We start from the raw sequence: 23,305 nt of genomic DNA on the forward strand, positions 1-23,305 counted from the left end.
TCATTTTATTGTGATTTCAATCTTTGATGTGACCTTATTCAATCAATATTAAAGATATGAACAAAAATAAATTTGACACGTGGTTTTTGATAAGACAGGCACATTTATTTAGTTGGCAGCCAGCAATCATTCGTGTGTAGCCTATTTAAAACAACGACAAGAATTACGCTAACGTTAGCGGTTTTCATATCGTAAATGCTGAGGGGTTAATTGTAACACAGCGTTACAATTAACCCCGCTGGGTCAAAATATTTTTTTAAGCCCACCAAAAAAGTAAATATAATAATATATAGTTATACCCCTAATAATAATAAGAAAACTAACAAAAACGGTTGATAAGGTATTCTCATTGGTTGTTAGGGAGTGAATTGGCAACCACCAGTGATTATAGTCCCAGCCATGAAAGGAACAATCCATGAAGACTCATGGTTTTAGATGTGTTGTTGCAGTAGTTTTAGGCAAAAATAGCCATTTATCTCAAAACCACTAGGTGGCGCTATGACAAAATTGTGCATGCAACATCAGGTCATGACTGCGTTACATCTAGCTAGTTTCATGACTATACACTTTAGTTAAGCAATAAAATAGTTGTATGACCATAGGGCTTGCTTAATATGAAAGATTTTGCTCAATTATAAGGCCAACTAGTGGTGCAGGCATACCATTTTTTTTGTGTGGCCTCAGACTCTGCTCATACATCAGCGTATCAAATCTGGTGAAAAAATTCCATTTCGTTGCGGAGTTCTAACCATTCATGTGTAAAAACCACAAAATTTAAAGGTCATTTTTCGTTTTTCGCAAATTTCGGCCAAAATTTTAATATAGGGTCAATAGAGTTTATTGTTCAGAAGGTAATGCATTGTTCTTCCTATGGCATTTTCGAGTCGATCAGAATAACGCTCGCGGGGATATTCGCGTATGCTTTTTAAGTGCTGTTTTGCTGCGCAGGGCTAACCGTAAGGCGACATCTGGCATGTTTGGTATCGTTGGACTCCTAAAAAAAGCCGAAGTTATAGGTGTATGAAATATTTGTCTGGCCACTAGGTTCCTGACTGGCATCACAAGTACCAAGTGTCGTGTCAATAGGCCTAAGTTTGACGAAGACACAGCCTAAAATCTTTTTTTTTTCGCTCTACATAAAATTTGTTAAGGCGCTATACGACAACGGATTTGTTTATTGAAATTCTTTACCAATTTTCGTAGAAGTCGGGCAAAAGCTCTAGGAAGAGTTTGAAAAAGTATGTTTTTCGAATAATTCAAAATGGCGGAAAATTTTTCATGACGGAAACTGATGTCATAGGGTCCAATCGAATCGTCTTGAGCCAAGGAATCAGCAAGAATTTTGTTTCTAGGACTTACGGACCAGAAGTTATAAGCAAAAACATAAGTGCAACTTTGGACTGTTGGTGGCGCTAGCGGGTTAGACATAGAGACTCCAAATTTGGGGACAAATTAAATAAGTTAATCAAAATGTCTTGATGATTGAGATAAATCATGCAAATTAAACTAAAACAGAGTAATGAAGAGTATATTTTATGGTTTAGGTCAAGTGTACTTATTTATTTGGGTTAAAACAGCATCAGGTTTAACATTGTGTCTGATTGGATTTACTACGTCGTTAACTCCCAGTATTTTATACCAAGGTCAACGGTTTGATATTGCATATGAAAAACATGTACATAAGTAACCCAAGTTAATCAGTTTGATCAAATAAAAAAAGTAAAAAAGCAAATTAAAACATCTGCTAAAGAAAAGTCTTCCATATTCAATTCAATTTCATTTATATACTGTAGCACTTTTCAGAATTGTTTAATTAATTCAAAGCAGCTTTACATTAATAAAAAAAACACAGAAAAATCAAGGGACATCAAACGTTGCAAAGTACAGATTAAACTAAACTATCAAGGATTGTGATAATGTATAGAAGAGAGATCTAAGTTAAACCTGACTCCCTAAACTCCTAGGAGAAAAAAACCCTAAAGAGAGAGCCAGACATAGCTGATTCTATAGAGGACTTACTATATATTAGAAACTATATTATACAACTTTAAAATATAAAAACATTAAGAATTAAAACATTTTTTTTTAATGTGTTCAAGGATGAGACAGGATCTGCATCAGACGTTCAGCCAGCGGTCTGTGTTCATGAAGTCTGAGGCTGAAATAAAACCTGAAGATGAGAAAAAAAGGAAATGTCAACATTTAATTTTAGTCATCATATTTATAGTATATCTAGAACCTTAAAGCCACAATATCAGTGGCGGCTCGTGACTGCTCATCCGAGGGACGCTAATTCAAAATAAGTGTTCGGAGTGTCATGTGAACCATGTGCATCACGTGTTTTGTCAAAATAAGTGCCTGCTGCACACGCGTCAAAACCATTTATGATAAAAGAGACGCTCATGTTCACAAAATACAAGCAAGACACTCCATTAACAGTAAATTTTCATTATGAACGAGATTTTGCGATTATAGTTAAAAAAGCATTCATTCATACCTCCTTCAAACTCCATATGTCTCAGGATGATGAAAACTGCATCTCCAATCATTCCCGTCTCCTTCAGTCATTCAGCTTCATCCTTTTTATATTTGTGTGGATAGTGCCCTGTAGTGATGAAAATGTACATTTAAAACAATCTTACTATACAACTAACTACACAAAATAAAAAGCATGTAATCTGCAAAATGTAGTTTCCTACTTGGTCTGTTACCTCATTTTCTGTACGAGTAGCTTGTCAGACTCAGTTTTAAACCAATCATGATCTAAGATCTGCTTGAGCGTCGGACGATCACTTGGATATTCGGCCAGGCACCAACTTAACAGATCGCAGATTTCTGTACAAGATATAGGAAAGAGCTGGTTAGTCATCATGACACACAAATGGCAATAATGATCATGGCATCAAGAGACGCTTTTGTTGTCATTTTATAATACTGCAAAAAAGTCTGTCTGTCTATCATCTAAAGGGCCCCTGGTCACAGACAGACAGTACCTCAGGTTAAGATGATGGCACAGTGATGTAATACATCGGCGAGACACTAAATGACTGTTTAGCTAAACACAATAAAATCGAACATCTTGCCAGACAGACCGTATCCTCTGATAATATTTATTGTGGATTTGATCAGAGGCATTGTGTGTGCATGTTGATCAGTCATTTTCACTCACCCTTTGATAAATCCTTTTTCTTCAGATTCCCGGAATTAAAGCCGTCTGAAAGATCGGGAAAAGATCCAAGCACCATGAAGTACAGCACATTACCTAAGTCCAAGACGCTTTCTGGCACGACTTCCAATTTCTTAGCCGTTTCAATCTCAAGAGGGGTGCGACATGGAGCTCCTGTACCCAAAACATCACGTTGAGTCTTTTGTAAAAGAAACATCAGATTTCAATAATGCATTTCAAAAATGCAGCTTACCCCTAAAGTAATAGGAATCATAGGCATCATTATGCGTCAGATAATATCCAAGCCCAAAGTCAATTAACTTCAGGGTCATTGTTGATTTTTGTACCAAGATGTTTCCGGGCTGGATGTCTTTATGGAAAACTCCGTTATCCAGACAGTGTTGCACTGCCAGTACTGCCTGACGCATGAGATGTCTTGCTGTTTTTTCACTTAGTTTATCTTCACGAAAAACAAAATTCAACAAGGATTCGCTGTGCAGTGGGTACTCCAACACGAGCATGTAAAAGTGTTCAGTCTCGTACCAGTCATACATCTGTATGACATTGGGGCAAAAGTGCGCACGTTTTAACTTAAGCAACAGCGCCACTTCTGTAATAAGTCCTTTGGGGTATCCAGGCTGGAGAAAAAATGGTCAACAAATTACAATTAGATAAAACAAATATCTTGTATTGGTGCGTAATCGCTATACTGTCTATTTTCTGTTTAGTTCACTTCATCAAATTTTATGGCAACTTACAGTCCGAAGACTCCTGTAATACATTCCTTTGCTTATTCGCTTGATGGCAACCTGTAAAGAGAAAAACAACAAAAGTTAATTTCTCTTGAGCTGACTAAAGCGGCTCACCTGACACTGCACAGAATCTACAAACTTTAAAACATGGTTTAGATCAAGTGAACATACAAATTTCAGCAAACATTGTGTTTGATATAAATACGAGTGCATTACCGGAGTGCCATCCGATATACGGATCCCTTTGTACACTTCGCCACAGAGACCTTGCCCAAGCACTTCATCCTTCAAGAGTTTATATTTAGAATCAAAAGGCCCTGAAAAACACACAGACAAATGATGAGGTGACAGTACATGTTAACACTCATATACTCCCAGATGAAAGGTACAGCATACATTTCCAGGTACAGAAGAATATGATGAAGAAACCATTTCACATTTTGGTGCAACCCACCATAGGAGTAATGAAGTCAGTACACTCACCTTTAGGCACTGAGCGATCAGCTGGTTTCTTCTTGCTTGGTGGTTTAAAAGCTCGTTGAACAACATTTATAACTTTTGGCCTGACAACTTTATCATCTTCTGGCAAGGGATTTCTGGGATTTTTAAGAGCTTTTGACCCAGGATTTCCATCTTCTTTTGGTCCAGGATTTTTAATTCTACTTGGAATCCAAGGATTTCTGAGATTTCCAGGAGCTTTAAGAGCTTTTGGCCTGGGATTTTTACCACCTTTTGCCTCAGGATTTCCAACATCTTTTGCCTGAGGATTTTTTGCTTTATTTGGGTCAGGATTTCCACCACCTTTTAACCCAATATTCTCTGGAATGGCACCTAACTTGTGTAGCCTGGCATTAGCTGCAGCGATGCCACCAAAACTGGCCAGATCCGCACCATCCATGGCATCAGGAATAGCTGGATCGGCATCTTTTTTCACTTTACTCTTCCCTTTTTTTCCCCAAGGGTTGTGAAATGAGCGGCTCTTTGAAGCCTTTTGTTTTTGTTTCTTTAAGCCAACACTCTTCGATTGAGAATCTGCCAGATCAACAACTTCCCTGGCATCAGGGATAGCTGGATCGGCCTCAATCTGTGAAGTCGGCATCGACTCCACTTTGCCCCTCCGGAAGCATCCAAGGATGCGTTGCATCAATGTCTTGCATTTATCCGGACAAATCTTTGGTTTTGATTGGGGGCCGGCCAGAGCAGGAACATCCATGCCAACAGGAATATCTGAAATAGCCTTGGGCTGTTGAGTTGGCACAACAGTCACTTTTTCTCCCTGGAGGTTAGATTTGCGGCTCTTTGAAGCCTTTTGTTTCTGTTTCTTCGGACCAACGTAGGTCTTTGACTGTGGTGCAAGATCAACAACTTCCCTAACATCAGGGATAGCTGGATCTGCTTTAAGCAGGGGAGTCGGCACTGACTCCACCTTGCCCCTCCAGAGACAGTCAAAGAATGCCATTCGTTGTTTTTCCGGTTTGATCTTATTGTTTAATTCAGAGCTGGCCAGACCAGCATCATCCTTTAGATTAGGATGAACTGAATCCGCATTAAGCTGTGGAGAAGACCAGAGGTGGGTTAGACAGACGGACAGACAGACAGACAGATAAATGTTTCCAGCCATGTTCAGAAGCCATGTTTCCATCCAAGGCTTTTTAGCAAAAAAAAATGCTTTAGCGCATAAACGCAATGTCAATACCACAACTTTTTTTTTAAATAGCTTTAACGCAAACAAATGTGATGTCATATGATAGATCTTTATCACGCGTAACCTCTGAAGGGCATAACAGCAAATAATAGGCGCTCTTATTGCAGCCTGAGACTTTCTGTTTTGATTTGCAGAGTCGATCCTCCATATACACCGAGGGTACGCAAGCTGCACTCAACTTACTTCATGAAGTGCTGAAATGTCAATCACTTATCCATAAAATGATTCATGTTTATTCTCCTAAATATTCAATTTTTTCTCCTCATAATCGGGTCTTGTTGGTGAAAGCACATTTATTTTAAATTACAGAGACCACAAACATCAGACTCAACCTGGCTAAGCTTTTATTGTAAGAGCATTAGTGAAATTAGGTAGATAATTTGCTCAAGGTCAGATTTTTTTGCGATACACCAAAACTTATGTGACAATTCGCTTTCATCATTCGTGACATCACCACGGACACCATTTTAGCACCGTTTGAATAGAAAACCTTTTTTACGGATATTCACTTGTTCGATAACAAAACCTAGATGGAAACATGTCTATAAATGGACAGATAGTTGTAGAAAATGTAATGATGTAACAAACCTCTGAAGGAATCAGTGTTTCCACTTTATCATTATGAAGGAATGGCTGCTTTACATTCTCCCATTTCTTCTTTAATGATTTAAATAATTTATTCTTGCATTTTTCTACACCAAAAAATAAAAACAAAAACAAATGGTTCATTATGACAAAAGAGAATGACAAAAAAACGTGGTCAGTAATAATCCTTAATAAACACATTTAACAAACTGTCCACCCAGATACTATTTGATCAAATATGTATATGTAATTGAGTATCCAATTCTTTATAACAAATTCCTAAAAATACAGCAATGATTATTGCATTAATAATGCTGTTAAAACAAGAGTTTAAAACACACTAGTCTAAACTTAATTTCTTATTGTAAGATGCTTTATTTTACTGACTTTAATGTAATAAGATATCAGTATCTCCAAGGGCCAACAAAACTATTGAGGAACAAACATGGTACAGATTTAAAGATTGTCAAGAACACAAAATTTCCATCTGACCTGTGGGGCTGTTCGCCTCCTCAAATGCAGGAGTAAACTCCTTTACTCCTCCTCGTGGATGTGAACTCCCGGCGCGTCTGTCTAACAAATGTCCGTTGTTCGGGACAATTTCAGGGACAGCGCTTGGAAGGACAAAATCCATTCCACCATCATCACATCTCCATCCCAACACTGCAATTCAATAAATAATGTTATGAAATGAATGCTTTAACTGAATTGATCAATATGTGTCTAAAACTTGTCACTTATTTTGATGTATTATTTATTCAACTATATAAAATAAATATCACATTTGCAATCATGCTGAGATATATATATATATATATATATATATATACATATACATATATATATATATATATATATTAGGGATGCACCGAATCCAGGATTCGGATTCGGCCGAATACTGGGCTTTTTGACGGGGTTCGGGTTCGGCCGAATCCTAGATTTTTTTCCCACCGAACCGAACCCTAGGCTTGCGCTACGCTGGTCGACGTCACGTGGCCGTTGATTACACACATCGGGTGCTGACGTGGAGATGAGCTTTTTCTTTCGGTGAGCCTTAGGAGCTGGACACACCAAAACCTTTAAACACGGCTGAAAACGCCTTGAGGACGCCAAATGCCAGCTGTTTTTCAGCCGAGCGCTTGGTAGGTGTGACGCTTCAGCTGTGAGCCGGTTGGTTGATGTGGTAATGTCCCGCCCCTCCTCCACTGTAATTGGACGGCCGTGTGAAAACTGACATTGACGAGCGGAGCTTCTCACTCAAAGTTGAATATGGTTTTCAGCGCGGAGCTGCTTGCTTATTGGAAAAACGAGCGTGTCGCAACCCATCGCTTTCATTATGCATAGGCTTATGGTAATTGTCAAAATAGTTTTTCCAACTTGTCATCCTGGCATAATGTACAGTTAAAATTACATAAAATGAAAAATACACTGCTGTGGATGTTGTTTACTTCATTAATGTGCTTTACTGTCTTAATGGAATAAGGATGCAAGTAGGATTCGGTATTCGGTTTCGGCCGAATCTTAAACGGTGGATTCGGGATTCGGCCGAACCTAAAAAATCTGGATTCGGTGCATCGCTAATATATATATATATGATATTTTGAGTTTTATATATATATATATATATATATATATATATATATATATATATATATATATATATATATATATATAAAAAAGACCTCATACAGTGGCAATTCTTATTTTTAATTTGGGGACAATTTATTCATGTTAATGTCTTGTTATGAAGCTGTTGTCACCCAGTGTCTATCTGTGCACGTGCATTAAGAATAATTAAGTATGTAAACTTATCAGCATTAAAGCCACATTTTGCTTTCATTTTCATCTTACTTGTTGGGATTTTCTCCTCTCCTCCTCCACTTGGATTCAAACCCCCGGCAGCGCATCCGACCTCTGGTGAAAGTCCGATATCAGGGACAAACTCACAGGTCAACACAGCATTCGGTAGGAATGAATCCATATCTCCTCCAAACACTGCAATTACAATTCAATAAATAAATGGCTTCATTTGAAATGATCATTTTTCTTTTTGTCTAAATTGTATTGAAGCCGAGAGAGACCATGCATTATTATTATTTTTGCTTGCTTGTTTTCTCATGATCATGACTTAATTTTCTGGGGATCTCGAGATAACAAAAAGTTGTTATCCTGACAATCCAAATGTCATAATGTAATTTCCTGTCCATAATTTTTAGTGTATTTTAAAGTGAACTGCTGATGCATACGTGTAGCTAATAATTACATAAAGGTTAATAAATAAGAGCTGTCCAAACTGAAAGGAACTTGCACTGACATAAAATACATCAGTGCCCTTTGTTTTGCCTCAAAATGCACACAAGTAATGCTTTTAGTAAGGCAAGTTATATTTCCTAAATAAATGAAGGCCTAGTCCTGGTTTAAGATAATCTCTTCCTAGAAAACCACCCCATAATGTGCGTGAATTTAGGGACCATCTTTAAAGTAATAATGTACACGTTTCTATCTTCAATAGTATTTAAGAGTTTATATTAATAAATATATAAAAAAGTAAAAGTGTACATTATAGCTGACAACCATATGAACACGGTTGGGTTTGTGACTGTTTGTTGACTAAAAGTAGCAATGCTGACATCGCGGGCACATGCTTCGAAATTCTTAGGCATAAAATCTGCTTACGCCCGCGCGGGACTTTTACAATGCGTCTCATGCTATATCCAATTCTCGTCGCAAGGTTGTAGTGTGTTTTCACTAAATACGACAATAAATACGTCAAGTCCGACCACCGGAAGCGTTTGATATTTTGAGTTTTCAACTCTGAGGTGTTTTAGTTCACAGCAACGGTTTAAAAATGTGTGTCACTTTCAACCGGTCGGTGTGCTTCCACTAAACTCTGGACACTAATGAAACGTAGATGGACCACAATATATGTCTTTTATCTTGGTGCTGAAACATTTTAATCTAAATCTATGGAGGAGGTTGTATTTAAATAAATCGCAGAAATTTGCATACTACGTTTCTTGTAATAGACTACAATGAAAGTCATGAGAACGTCCTCTGCAGGCATCGTTCTAAAAATCATGGTTACCATGGGTCCGATGCCCATTCCAACTAAAGTCTGATGCCCATTCTGACTGAAACAGTAAATGTTTATAATTTAATTTGAAGGTACTAACAAAATTCTACCTTCTGTTAAAATTTCATGAAAATATCTGATAAAATGAGAAAGTTATAAGCAAAAACATGTGAATAAGCAGCATTTTGGTCACACACATTCCATAGACATCCATATATAACTTTTTTCCTCTGATTTCTAATATTAAAAATATCATAACTTTCTCAATCCTCAACGGATTTTTACAATCCTGGGGCCTCATTTATAAAAGTGCGACGTAAGAACTGTCCTACATTTAATCTAAGACCATTTCTGAAATGATCGTAAGTGTGATTCAGAGAAAATGAGCGTACTTTTCCAGATGTGCGGTTTATAAATCACAAATGATCTTAAAATTGTGCGCAGCTGAATGTTTTTAGAACTCTGCCTTGTAAACGCCCCTAGTTTAATTCATTAGCATATAAATATTCAATTATCAAAGGCCAAATTCTCTGACTGCTACAATGGCGAGTGGTAAAACAGGCTATTTGTTTGCTTAAGTTTTTAATATTTCTAAATTCTAACATGGAAACTTTATTGACATCACTCGAGTTAAGGCGATTATTTAGTGGACCTTTCAATTCACGGATTTCATTTAAATATAGTTTTACACAATACACATAAACGTAATATTTGTGTCTTTAAAGTTTTGTTTCAGTTTGCCATATGCCTCCTGCACAGCGATGTTAAAATAAGATATTTTCAACTTTAAAATTCAAAGGTCATATCTTAAACTGTCAGAATATATTCCATATGGATTCATTTGGATTTACAGATGTTTAACATTAAAATCGACGCATGGGAATAATTGATATTAATTTTTTAAATACCTTAAATGTCTCTTAAATGTCACATGTCCATTATTGTACATCGAGGCTTTTCAATTTAGTTCCTTTCACGTCGTTTTAATCATTACATTCAATTCGTTTTTACTTTCATTCAATAAAGCACACGTTCTGTAACATTTACATGTGCGTTAAACACCGCGAAACAGTTTTGCTATTTTTTTTATATTTTTTTGAAAATGTGACGAACTAGAAAATCGTTTCCTGAACCTATAGCATGGTCTTTTTGCATTAGAATAGACCTTTTAAAATATCAAAAGCCTACATATTTTGTTATTTTGTTATGTTGTTTAATTATTTTGGAGTAGTAGGTCTTCTCCACAGTTCATTCTTGTTAATTTTCTGAGTTCGTCATTGTTGCATTCTGAATAACGAACAGTGCAGTTTACATGCTTCATCCTTGTTGCATTAGTTCATTAACATAATTCTGAACAGATTTCTGTAGTTTAAACAACTCTGAATTAAAACATTTTCGATAATGTGTAGGTCGGGCCGGGCTCGGACACAACGTGCAGAGGCTTCGGTTATGGTTTTTGGGCCCGATTTAAGCTCTAACACAGACAGATTTTAATCAAACATATTCAACACTTTTTTTACATTAACCAGGGGATAAAAGAGAAAAAGAATTCAATAAAAACATGGAAATGCTGACATACATTAATACATTTAGCAGCTTTCTTGTTTATTAGATTATAAATAGATTTTGGGTATTGCTTAACTTCTAATGGAAAAATACGGAATAATGGTTTATAATCACCATATTTACATTAATGTATACTAAACTTAATTAAACATTTTAAAAACAAAGTCTGATCAAAATATAAATTCTAACAAAGGAGCACAAATCTAACCAAAACATTTTTTTTTAATTAGGACAACTCCAAAACAAATGAAAAAATGTTTCTGTATGTTGACCACAAAAGGTAAAAAACAAAAAGTTTTGAATATGCCTACCTGCAATACTGCAATATTGCCACAAGGAAACGTGCGTAGGTCAAGTCGGAACCTGACGTGGAGGTAAGTACTTTTCCACGTCAAAGACGAGTTTTATAAATCTGAGCGTTGGAGTGGATTTGAGCGTACGCATGGTCTAAGATCAAATTTGTGCGTAAAAACGCTTTATAAATGAGGCCCCAGGTATCTTTGTAATTGGGAATGTCTGCTCTGTCTAGTCATGTGATAGATTTTGAGCTTTGGGGTTTTTGAAAATATTGTCATCATACCTAGGCTACTAAAAGTCATTCCATTTAAATGCTGTAAAAAGTAGAAACGTGTATATTAAGGAGTAACTTTAGAGACGCTCCCTAAATTCACCACTATCAAATTGTCAACTACATACTGACGATTCGATTTCATCTTAAACGAATCCCTGATCCAAATAAAACGTAATTTGTTCATCCCCTAATTTAACAAAATATACCTCTGCTGTCTTCAAAAACAATACAACCCGTTCATACATACATATTAAGTAGCTTTCATCACATCACAAAAAATACAACTTTTGTTAACTTGAGATAACGAGAAATAAAGTTGTGATCATGAGAAAACAAGCAAGCAAAAATAAAAATAGTACACAACCTCGGCTTCCGTAAATGAACAAAACAGTCTGGATAACAACAGTCGTATGCACTGCTAACTATTTATTATGTTATACATCACTTATGAAAATGTAACATGGTTTTACTACAGTTACATCGAACAAAACATGGTAGTAAAACCATTGTTACCACAAAATAACTATGGTTTTGCTAATAGTACTCAATACACCAATAAACATTGTTACTACACTTTTAACACATAAAAACCATAGTTAATTTTCGTGAGGGACATTAAAAACAAGGCCTCATACGGCGTAATTCTTATCTTAAATTGCGGAGATGTTTTATTCATTTTGATCGCTTTTTGTTAAATTAATGGAGTCAAAATTTGTCTGCGTATTCTGCCGGTCAAGAAACACGGCGGGTAAAATGTCAAGTACACGAGCACCACCTGGTGTGTCTATATGTACACGTGCATTAACAACAACAACACAATAACTGTATGTAAACTTATCAGCATGAAAGTCAGACTTTTTGCTTTAACTTTCATCTTACCTTTTTGGCGTTTCGCCTCATGTGTTGGATAAACATCCACCATCTCCTCCTCCTCTTCTCCTTCAAATGGATTTAAACCACCGGCAGCGCGCCCGACTTGTGACGAAAGTCCGATATTAAGGACATAGTCAAGATTCGGCACAGCATTCGGCAGATTAAAATCCATATTTTCAACATCTGCTCCTTCCATGTCCTTGTCGGACAATGGTGTTACAGGACGAAACATGATGTGAAAAGATAACTGCAGACTTAACTGTGCTTAGACTCGGTTCACAGAGGGTTGAAATCTAAGTAAACTCTCTGTCCGTACACAGTGCGTCGAGCAGTTTAAAGTTGCGAACTTTTGGAAAGTCTGCAAAATTCACTTGGTAATCTGTACAGTAGCGTTCGGAGTCAACCAAAGGCAAGCGTTCAGATCAGTCAAATGATACCGGTTTCATCTGGCTGAGCCCTTTTATAACCATTATGTGATGTCATAATGGTTCCATGACAACGGCGCGTTCTATATGGGGGTCACTGAGTTCAGTGATTGTTCTGTAATTACGGCTCAACTCTGATGAGTTTTTTTATTTTTTTATGTCCCCTGTGTTGTTTAATTAAAACTATTAACAACTTTTGGACTTTTTATTGTAGATATATATGAATATCATATCAAAACTCTTTAATATGTCTTATTTAGCTTATTACTACTTTTTAAAATATATTTTACAGTATGTATAGATGCTATTTTTATTCATATATTTAGACCTATTGTGTTATTCATTTACAACCACTAGATGGCGCTATGTCAATTACTAGTAATGTTAAAAGTAAAGAGTATTACTCGAGAGTAAAACACAGACATGCTCAGATTGTATGGAGATTTTATTTAAATCATCAAAAAGCATCAAAGGTCATATATTTTAATGCATGATACATAAGAAAGTTTTTTTCATTGCTCAAAATCCTTCACACATATCAAATATTTAAACACAGGCAGTCAGTCAAAAACAGACATTAAGTTAGATAATAATCCCTCATTCCTTACAGCAGTTAAAGCATCAACAGAGTTACATATTGCTGGGTTTACTGCAGGGTTAAATTCACTAAACACTACTTAATATTAATTCCCAAACACATTAAAGGACATTTGACATGTAGACTCATGAAGAACCACCACAGAGACTAAAGGGTCATATCATGGTGGTGGACAAAAATACTGTATGAGAGGAAAAGACCTTTAAAAATGTTTCCACTACCAAAATTATTTTGTCTGCCCCAAACCAATTTTATGCAACAATCTCCTATCTTTGGTCATAAAGCCTAAATTAACCTCCTGAACCCGAGCTTTGATTTTTTTCTTTTTTTCAGATTTCCACCAGCTATTTTTGGGAACCAATAAATATAATAACCAAATATTTTTCTTTGAACATGAAGCAGTGTATTTGTCCATGTTTGTGTATAACAGGTTCCAGTTACACAGAATTAAGTATTAGGGTGCAAACAACAAAAACATTGATGTCCACATATGTGACACCCAAGTCTTAGGAGGTTAAATGTGGCATAATACAACTGTAAATAGAGATAGACCTTAGTTAAAGATGTTACCTTATTAAAGATATCAAGATTATATTTTTTACATTATAGATTTTATGTAGAAATCTCTCAAACTTGCTTCACTGATACTCTAAAAGATATTAAACTACATCTAAATACAGTTTAAGAATTATCTTCATTCACTGTTATATTTACCTTTAAGCTCAAGAAGACTGTACCATATACCATTAATCTATATAAAGCACTGTACCATCCCAGCAAACACAAATAAAAACGTTTTTTTCACGTTGTGAAAAGATTGTGATAACGTTATTTTCCGACGTACTTAATATGACCAAATGTCGGGTTTGCAAAAACATTTTGATAACGTAATCTAAACGTTTTTGCAACGTTGTAAAAATACGTATTTATAACAGACAAGGCTTAGCTGAAGCTAGACTATGCCTTAGTTTAATTAAGATGTTTAAATATCTTTAATAAACATGCCTTAAAAAAAATTGTTACTAGTGTCTATCTTAAGAAAAATCACTGGCACTGGTTTATTTTAAAATCTCGCATTGAAAGTTCTTTTCAATTGAGACAGCTCAAACATGTGTCTTAGTCTAGGACTATAGGCTTAAGCCTTGTCTGTGAAACTAGAGATAAGCATTTATCTCATTAAGTAACAAAGTAATGTTCATATGTTCACATGTGTTTCACGTCATGCTCAGTTAAACAGACAATTATGATTATAGAGGAAGTTTACAGATTTCCAATCCACTTTGTATTGTTACAATGTCTGTAATATATGTAATCTGTCATCTGGCAGAGTATTGTCAAGAACTAATTGGGAATTTAAGTTTAACTCAAGAAAAAAAAGCGTAAACATTGTCCATTCAAATACCCCAATTTATTGTAAAAATATAAAGTGGGTTGAAAACTTATGCTTTGAGGCAGTGATTGCAATATATATATATATAATGTTTGGCAGTTTTGTATGTCCATCCAGTTGCCATCATCTGAAGTCTCCGAGAGTGAGGCTAGATCCATACTGGAGCTTCTGTAACCCGTATGGGTATCCTGATAGATAAAAACAGGAAAGCAAAAGGATTACAATAGCTGCTGTTCATATTATTTCAAGCCAAAGATGATCATGTGCACTTGTTTAATACTTTTCATTACTTAAGAACAAGGTAATAAAATGTGTCATGTGAATGCTTGGCTAAAAGGGTAGGACTTTTTCTAGATTTACACTGAAAGAGTTTGGAAGTAAAAGGTGAAAAAGTTCTGCCTCCTTTTGTGGACTTTGACATCCTGGGTACTACCAAGAATTTTGTGACCTTATTAAGCAATTATCTGGTTCAAATCACAATCTGATTTTTTCTGGATCCCTTAGTAAATTTGTCCTCATTATTTGGGGAACCGAGACAGTCTATATGGAACAAACTACATATGCAATAGTATCATTAAAGGTGGAAAAGAGGATGTTTGTTTAATACATTTTTGCAATATTACTTAAAAATGTCTTTACTAAATGATAAAAGGCTATTTATTAGGCGCACTGAAAGTAATTAAATTAATATATGTCATCTGTGCATAAGGTAGGGCCTTAAAAACATCAGCCAATCGTTGATGCAATCATCGCATCAACGATTGGCCCTCTGGCTTGTCAATCACTGCCATTTACGTTCCTTGTGTGAAACGTGCACGCTCCAGTAACTTTACACGAGTGACGCATGCGCATGAAACTCCGTCTTTAGTTTCGGTTTGTTTTCATTGTCGCTCCTGCTTTCCTCCTCGAATTTGCACCATGGAAGAGAAGAAACCCGAAGGAGGACATAAAGAGTTTTTAAGTCGCTGAGAAGAGGAGAAAATTGTCAGAATAACGTAAACAAACCAGAGTCGTAATTGGAAAACACATTTCAACACTGGAGAGCAATGAAGGAACAGAGAGGTGTCAAGACAGACGCACATGTCACAAAAATTCTCTTCGACAGGTAACAGTGATTATTCTTTCTTTGTGGAATAATTATTGTTGTATTGTTATTCAGGTATATCGACGTTGTTCTTGTACTGTAGTTGTAAGTGACCAGTCTGCTACATGCTAGTTGAAATGGGAGTAGCATCGACTGATCTAACTTTACATCTTATGTGTTTATTATCATATAATTTCACATAATGAATCCACTGACGCGACACAGCATATGCTAGTGGTAAACAAACACTCGTGTTCAAATACTCGTGCAGGAGTTTTGGAAGGCGTTCCCGAGAAATGATCTGTGAAGGAGAGAGGCTGTTCTTATGCATGCGCTTATTTAAAAAACTCAGTAACGGTCTTTGGATTCTCAGTCGGCGGAAACATCCTCTTTTGCGCCTTTAAGTTGGAGGAACAAGCCATCATAACTATAATTTACAATACCATTCAAAGGTTTAGGTTAAGATTTTTTTACGTCTTTTATTATATGAATATATTGTAAGTTGTAATTTATTCCTGTGATTAATGTTAAATTTTCAGCATCATTACTCCAGTCTTCAGTGTCTCATCATCAATCAAAGTTCATTCTAATACGCTGATTTGCTGCTCAAGAAACATTTCCAATTATTATCAAAGTTGATTGTTGTGTTAGGAAATAGTTTAGTGTTATTTTAGTGTTACCTTAAAATGGTAAGTTGCACTTCTGTTTGTTATAAGTGAGAGTAAAGATTCTGTTTTGCATCACAGAAATTACACTTAACTGCATATTCACAAAGAAAACAGCTCATCTAAATTGTGATAATTTCACAACATTTCTGTTTTCACTGTATTTTTGTCAAATAAATAAATCACAGCTTTTTGAACAGTAGTGTTTAAGTTTGAGGTCTTACATACTAGCCATATGGTTCATGCATAGCCCCTTAGAGATGTTTTCTGACAGGTTTGCTTGAACTCTGCTGCACGGCCATCAGCATGAACAAATCTACAAACATAACATGCAACTTGTCACAGAGCAAACATTATTTACGATGCAGTACAAAAGGAAACAAGCAAGAGGAGAGTTGAAACGTTAAAAAGGATGCTATAAAAAAATAGAATATACAAAAATAGCTGAATTTTATGTTTTAGGTTTACTTATTCATTTAATATTGTGCAGTGTCACTCATGTTTGTCAAAACCTTCTTTAAATAACTGTAATACAATTTTTAAAGGAAAATAACAAGATGCAAGATTACGTTGTGAAGTGCATATGAAGTGATTGAATGAGCTTTTTCAACTCACCTGAGTTTTCAAGATCTCTGTCAGCAGCTCCCTTCCAAAATGCTGAAATCTTGAGCTTCTTTTTTATTATAGAGGGGTTATTTTGTCACTCCTGAATTCAGAGAACAACTTTTATCAATATTGGTTTACGACACAACATTGATTGTAATATTTTCAGCTAATTTTGACGTTCCATGTTAAGTTGCTACTGCATAACTTAACAGTACATCCATAGACTGTGAGTACATCGCATATTTTAGGATAAACAAATTAACCTACTTCCAATAATGCATTGACACCATTTACAACACTTTTAAAACCTCCCAATGACACATTTAGACGTTCTCAATCGCCCAAACTTTCATAAACAAGCGCTAAGCGTTAGCGCCATGCTAACGGACTTTTCTCGAAGACACAAGCCATTTCAATGAGGTAAATATTCAACAAAAGCGTATCAATTGGTGTCAACCACAGTTCTGTGTATTATTTTTGTAATTTGAGGGACGAAACTTACCTGAAAAAATGAAGAAAACCATAAGAAAAGCGGTGCTTTGCCGCTTTCTGTTGTTCCTAGTAGCCTCGTTTCCATGGTAACTCACGTCACTCCAAGGGATTTAAAGGGGCAGCACCATAGACTGTAAAACGCGACGCCTCCCACCTTTGTAATGAATTGAAGCCAAAAAATGTTTCAAGAGGAATTTGTTTCTATGCCATATGTAATTTCTTATTGGAATGGACTTGTAAGTGACATTCCCTGGAAAAAGGTTTGGACATTACCTCACAAGTATTTAATCATTAACAAAGTGAGAGAAATTACCTTTAAGTAAATTCATAGGGTCTACCCAGATAAATGTTCTCTCAAAAGACTTAAGAATGATATTAATACCCTCTGTTCTTTCTGTTTAGAGAAACCTGAAACTACTCTACATTTATTTTGGAATTGCTCTTATACAATGACATTCTGGTGTGACTTGTGTGATTATATTAAATGTTATATTTATCCAAATTTTAAGTTTTCATACAGAAATGTAATTTTTGGCTTTCATGAGTATGAAAAGAAAAAAGATATTTATATTATAAACCTTTTGTTTCTGTTAGCAAAATATCATATTCATAAATGTAAATTCTCAAAGTGCAAACCCCTTTTTCTAAGATTAAAACATGAAATGAAAATATATTTTGACACTATTGAATCTTCTAAAAACTTGAAAGCTATGAGAACAATCGCTGTGTTTAAGGACTTGGCACTTGGTTTGGACTAAAAGATTGGACTCTGGCATATTATTTTATTGTAACATGGCAATGATGACAATTGCTGTTATTTTCTTTTTCTATTTAATAAAAAAAGTACGCTCGACACCCAGGAAGTGCGTGCTTCTAATCGACTTCAAAAAAAAAAAAAAAAAAAAGAAGCCAAAAATGTCCGACTACAGTCGCCGCCATGTTACGTTTAAAATGCAGTTTAGAGCCAAGGCATGCACAGGGAATCGTCCGTGGAGCCAGAGGCGGAGCCGCGGTATCAAACTTCCGCCCAAACGCTCGCGCGGCCAACCACTCCAATAACGGTACTGTCCCAAATGGCACACTCCGGACTTGTGGTCCTCCTCAGAGTCCACACTTTGATGACATAACGTAGTCCAGACTTTAGGGACCCTTAATGCGAGTCCACGTGGGTGCAACGGAGTCGTATTTTGGGACAGACTCGAGCGTCACACCGGAAATAGGTAGAGAAGTTGCCCGTCAGTGTGAGCTCCTCCCTTCCATCGTCTGATTGGTCTAATTGCTCTAATTGCTCTTTCGCAAGGACTTTTGGGTTGGTAAAGTGCGCGAAGCCTGCTGCAGTGCGGGCTTCGCTGAAGACCGCATCAAGGGGGCAAAGGAGGCGCTGATGAGCACACTTCAAAGCGTAAAAATGACAGATGGGACACCCTACGGACTCGTGGACTAAGCGAGCACGCGCAATTTAAGGCCACGAGACCGAAAGTCCACATGAAGTGCGCCATTTGGGACAGGGCCTCAAGGGACCCTTAATGCGAGTCCACGTGGGTGCAACGGAGTCGTATTTTGGGACAGACTCGAGCGTCACACCGGAAATAGGTAGAGAAGTTGCCCGTCAGTGTGAGCTCTTCCCTTCCGTCGTCTGATTGGTCTGATTGCTCTTTCGCAAGGACTTCTGGGTTGGTAAAGTGCTCGAAGCCTGCTGCAGTGCGGGCTTCGCTAAAGACCGCATCAAGGGGGCAAAGGAGGCGCTGATGAGCACACTTCAAAGCGTAAAAATGACAGATGGGACACCCTACGGACTCGTGGACTAAGCGATCACGCGCAATTTAAGGCCACGAGACCGAAAGTCCACATGAAGTGCGCCATTTGGGACAGGGCCAGTGACACGCATCAAATTACAAGCCAAAATGAAACTTATCACAAAAATGAACACTTGAACATATATCAGCGTGATAAAACTACTTGAAAAAACCAAAACCATCTTTCGAAAACTTTTATTGAAAGTGTAATTTTTTTTTATTTAGAGCATAGTCCCATTCATTTGAATGGAGAGGGCGGGGTTATGACTTGTACTGCAGCCAGCCACCAGGGGGCGATCAAGTCTTATGAGGCACACCCGGGCAGCCCCCGCAGCACACACACAGCATTTACATAAATAAACATCTTAGAAAACTACATAAACAATTTAAATCGCATTAAATTATTATTGAATTGTGAATTTAAAACGTTTGGTTGTTCTTTGTCATATAAGATAATTTAATATTTCTATTAAATCTTTTTATTTAACTTTTTTTTAGCTATTACGCTAGTATTTTATTCTAATCCTAAGATTCTAAACTTGTATAAATGTATTTGCTCTAATAACCACGAAGGTATTTTGAGGATGTTCGTAATTTAACCGTTTGGGAGCCACATTCACTTACATAGTATACTTTTGTCCTACTATGGAAGTGAATGGAGCTTATTAACAGTTAAATTACAAACATTCCTCAAAATATCTTACATTGTGTTCATCAGAACAAATACATTTATACCGGATTGTAGCAACACGAGAGTGAGTAAATGATGACAGAATTTTCATTTTTGGGTGAACTATTCCTTTACTGATCAATGTGTTGGAGCCATATGCACATGTTGTTTTTCCATTTCTGAGTTGGGTGTGTAACTCACCAAATCCAACTTTATATTATCGTTTTATCTAAAATATAGTACAATTTTGTTCTATTCAAAAATCCTACAACTGCCTGTCTTGAAAACTTTTCTTTACAAAGAAAAGTTAAAGTAACACAGTGTTACAATTAATCCATAAGTTTACAAGATAATGAAAGAAAACAATGTAAATTTCATTAAACAAAATGAACTATAAATACAATATCACATAATTGACAATTGTGTGTGTGTGTGTGTGTGTGTGTTGTGTGTGTTTTGTGTTGTGTGTGTGTGTGTGTGTGTGTGTGTGTGTGTGTGTGTGTGTGTGTGTGTGTGTGTGTGTGTGTGTGTGTGTGTGTGTGTGTGTGTGTGTGTGTGTGTGTGTGTGTGTGTGTGGCCCTTTCAAAAATACTTAAGCTATTCATTTGCAATGATCCAAGGATGCTTATGAGGGAGACATGGATGGCTACAGTATGTGGATATCTGTTATAAACAAAAACATCATTCACATCTAGCATGTATAGAATAGTATTTAATTATTTTTAAATATAATTTTCCAGCAAGTGTTACAACCCTTTTAATTACCCCACCCATGGGGTTATCTATAATGTTTAATAATGTTTAAAAAAAAATTAGCACCACCTTTGCGCTGTGGTATGCCCATTTTCAGAGAGAGGGAGGGATAGAGAGTTCGATCCACCAGCAAAATGCCTACCAACCCAGTCATGCCTAAAACAAAACGTTGCAAAAAAACATTGCATTTTGATCTGGTTTGGTTGCGTGGTAAACAGATGTGGTATTTCCCACTAAACACAGGACGTCGGATAGACGTGCAGTCTGCAGATCATGTCTATATTGGGTCCGTCAGTCCATGACCAATTCTGGACATCTATTTGACGTCCAAACTAGGTCCACTATTTGGACGTCCAACCATGAACCAACTTGGACGTCATATTTACGGGCAACATTTGACGTTTGACCTGGCTAATTTTTGGACGTCATTTGGACGTCATATTTACGCAACATTTGACGTTTGAACTGGGTGATTCTTTGGACGTCATTTGGACGTCTATGGCAGGCCTATGTCTATATTACATGATTAGGCCTATAAAAATGTGTTTATTTACAAATATCAGGATTGTTGTACCAACATGATTAATACTTACGAATAGTCTATATTATTTATACAGTACTGTTTTTTCTGCTTTCTTGAATTATATACAAATTCATCTCAATGTACAATTAAACATGAAAGATTAGGCAGTGTGGCCGAGTGGTTAGCAAGACTTGCTTGTAACCCAGAGATTGGTAGTTCGATTCCTGCTGCTGGCACGAAATGACTAAAGTGTGTTGGTATTGCAATGGATGGTTGAACTGCAGACAATCATGTCTTTTCGCTTTTTTATGTCTATTTTCCTTACACGGAGGTCCTACGGATGTCAACCTTTAGACGTGCAGAAGACGTCGAAAAAAAGACGTCGCCTGGCGTTACAAAACAACCCCTTTTATGGACCGGATTCGGACGTCCAAAAATAACATGAAAAAGACGTAAATCCAACGTCAATTTGCACAGTGGGTTACGTTTTATTCCAACGTTATAATTACGTTATTTTAACACCTAAATAAAACGTCCTACAAATGGTTTATTTTCGTCTGGTTTTACTTTCGTAGTACTGTGTTGTATTAGCAGTTAACATTGGAAATCAGCATGGCTGTGCCAGTCGGTTGTGTGGATGAATACAATGATGCGAAGGAGGATTTTGAGTCATATCTGGAGCGTCTGGAACAGTGGATGTTGGCAAATGAAATCAAAGATGAAAAGAAGGTGTGCGTGTTTCTCTCGGTGATTGGAGCTAATGCTTATAAGCTGCTGAAAAATCTGGTGTCTCCGACGGTGCCGAGTATTATGGGGTATGCTGGTCTGGTGAGAGCGCTGAGCACGCATTACAAGCCGGCACCGATTGTAATCGCGGAACAGTTTCGATTTCAGAAGCGTAACCAGAAAGAGAGTGAAACTGTCTCTGATTATGTGGTGGCTTTGAGGCAGTTAGCAGCTACATGTGTTTTCGGACAGTAGGCCTACCTGGATGATGCACTGAGAGATCGTTTTGTGAGTGGATTACGCTCGGATACCGTGCAACGCTGGTTGCTGTCTGAAAAGGATTTGACCTTCCCGAAGGCTTGTGAGATTGCAGTAGCAATGGAACTGGCGTCAAAGAAATCGATGGAATTTTCTGGGCACAGCGAGCCTCAGCAGGTAAATGCCCTGTCAAGTGCAAGCTTTTCTGATAAGGGAAGGAAAGGACAGTTTAGACGACAAAATGATAATAAAACGCAAAGCAAAGGACAGAAAGGAGTAAAAAATTACTTTGGACCACAACAGACATGCTACCGATGTGGGGGGAAACACTTAGCACGTGACTGCAGATTTAAAAATGAAAAGTGTCATACCTGCTCCAAAATTGGACACATAGCCCATGCATGTAGGAAGGAAAATGCCATTTCTCGAACTCAGTATGTGGAAGCTGAAGTAAATACATCCGGAGGGGACGAAGAGGCTGAACTTTTTGGATTGTATGCAATATACTCCACCTCACACACTATGAAAAGGGGTACACAGTAGATGTCGCACTAGATGATAAGAGAACAACAATGCTATTGGATACAGGGTCAGCTGTGTCAGTGGTATCTGAGGATTTCTACCAGACAAATCTAAACCATTTCAGTTTAAAACCAGCCCCCAAGTTAAAGCTAAAATCTTATTCAGGCCAAAGTATCGCTGTTCGAGGATACATCATGATTCCAGTGCAGTATGAAACACAGAAAGTCACCCTTCCTCTGGTCATTGTAAAGGGAAGTAGACCAGCTCTGATTGGTAGAAACTGGTTAAAGGATCTACACCTGAACTGGAAACAGATTTTCACTGTACACAGGGTGCTTACACAGGCAGACTAGGAGTGAACGAGGTGTTACAACACCACCAGGCAGTGTTCTCTAAGAACCCGTGCCGCATATAGGGTTTTAAAGCCAAAATCTGTATAAAACCAGGCACCACACCAATCTTTTGCAAAGCTCACCCAGTTCCTTACGCAATAAAGGAAGCAGTAG

The 23,305-nt window shown here is 37.0% G+C and overlaps 1 protein-coding gene and 1 long non-coding RNA gene across 2 annotated transcripts; both read right to left on the bottom strand.

Moving 5' to 3' along the window:
* Window positions 1-1,354: 1,354 nt before the first annotated feature.
* Window positions 1,355-12,487, bottom strand: LOC129449965 (uncharacterized). The gene is made up of 12 exons (XM_073870084.1): window positions 12,298-12,487; window positions 8,060-8,203; window positions 6,701-6,871; window positions 5,807-5,817; window positions 4,402-5,470; window positions 4,135-4,235; window positions 3,925-3,975; window positions 3,420-3,804; window positions 3,170-3,340; window positions 2,712-2,835; window positions 2,498-2,605; window positions 1,355-2,170 (listed from the first exon to the last, which is right to left on the bottom strand). Exons 1-11 carry the CDS (start codon window positions 12,485-12,487, stop codon window positions 2,584-2,586), a joined length of 2,439 nt encoding a protein of 812 aa, XP_073726185.1. The 3' UTR covers window positions 1,355-2,170; window positions 2,498-2,583.
* Window positions 12,488-13,143: 656 nt separating this feature from the next.
* LOC129451268 (uncharacterized) lies at window positions 13,144-17,699 on the bottom strand. The gene is made up of 4 exons (XR_008646722.2): window positions 17,562-17,699; window positions 17,069-17,159; window positions 16,682-16,769; window positions 13,144-14,892 (listed from the first exon to the last, which is right to left on the bottom strand). It is a non-coding gene; the product is annotated as an uncharacterized lncRNA (long non-coding RNA).
* Between the last annotated feature and the right edge of the window lie 5,606 nt (window positions 17,700-23,305).

Source organism: Misgurnus anguillicaudatus, chromosome 8 (assembly GCF_027580225.2).
Source record: "Misgurnus anguillicaudatus chromosome 8, ASM2758022v2, whole genome shotgun sequence".
In the NCBI taxonomy this organism is placed as follows: Eukaryota; Metazoa; Chordata; class Actinopteri; order Cypriniformes; family Cobitidae; genus Misgurnus; species Misgurnus anguillicaudatus.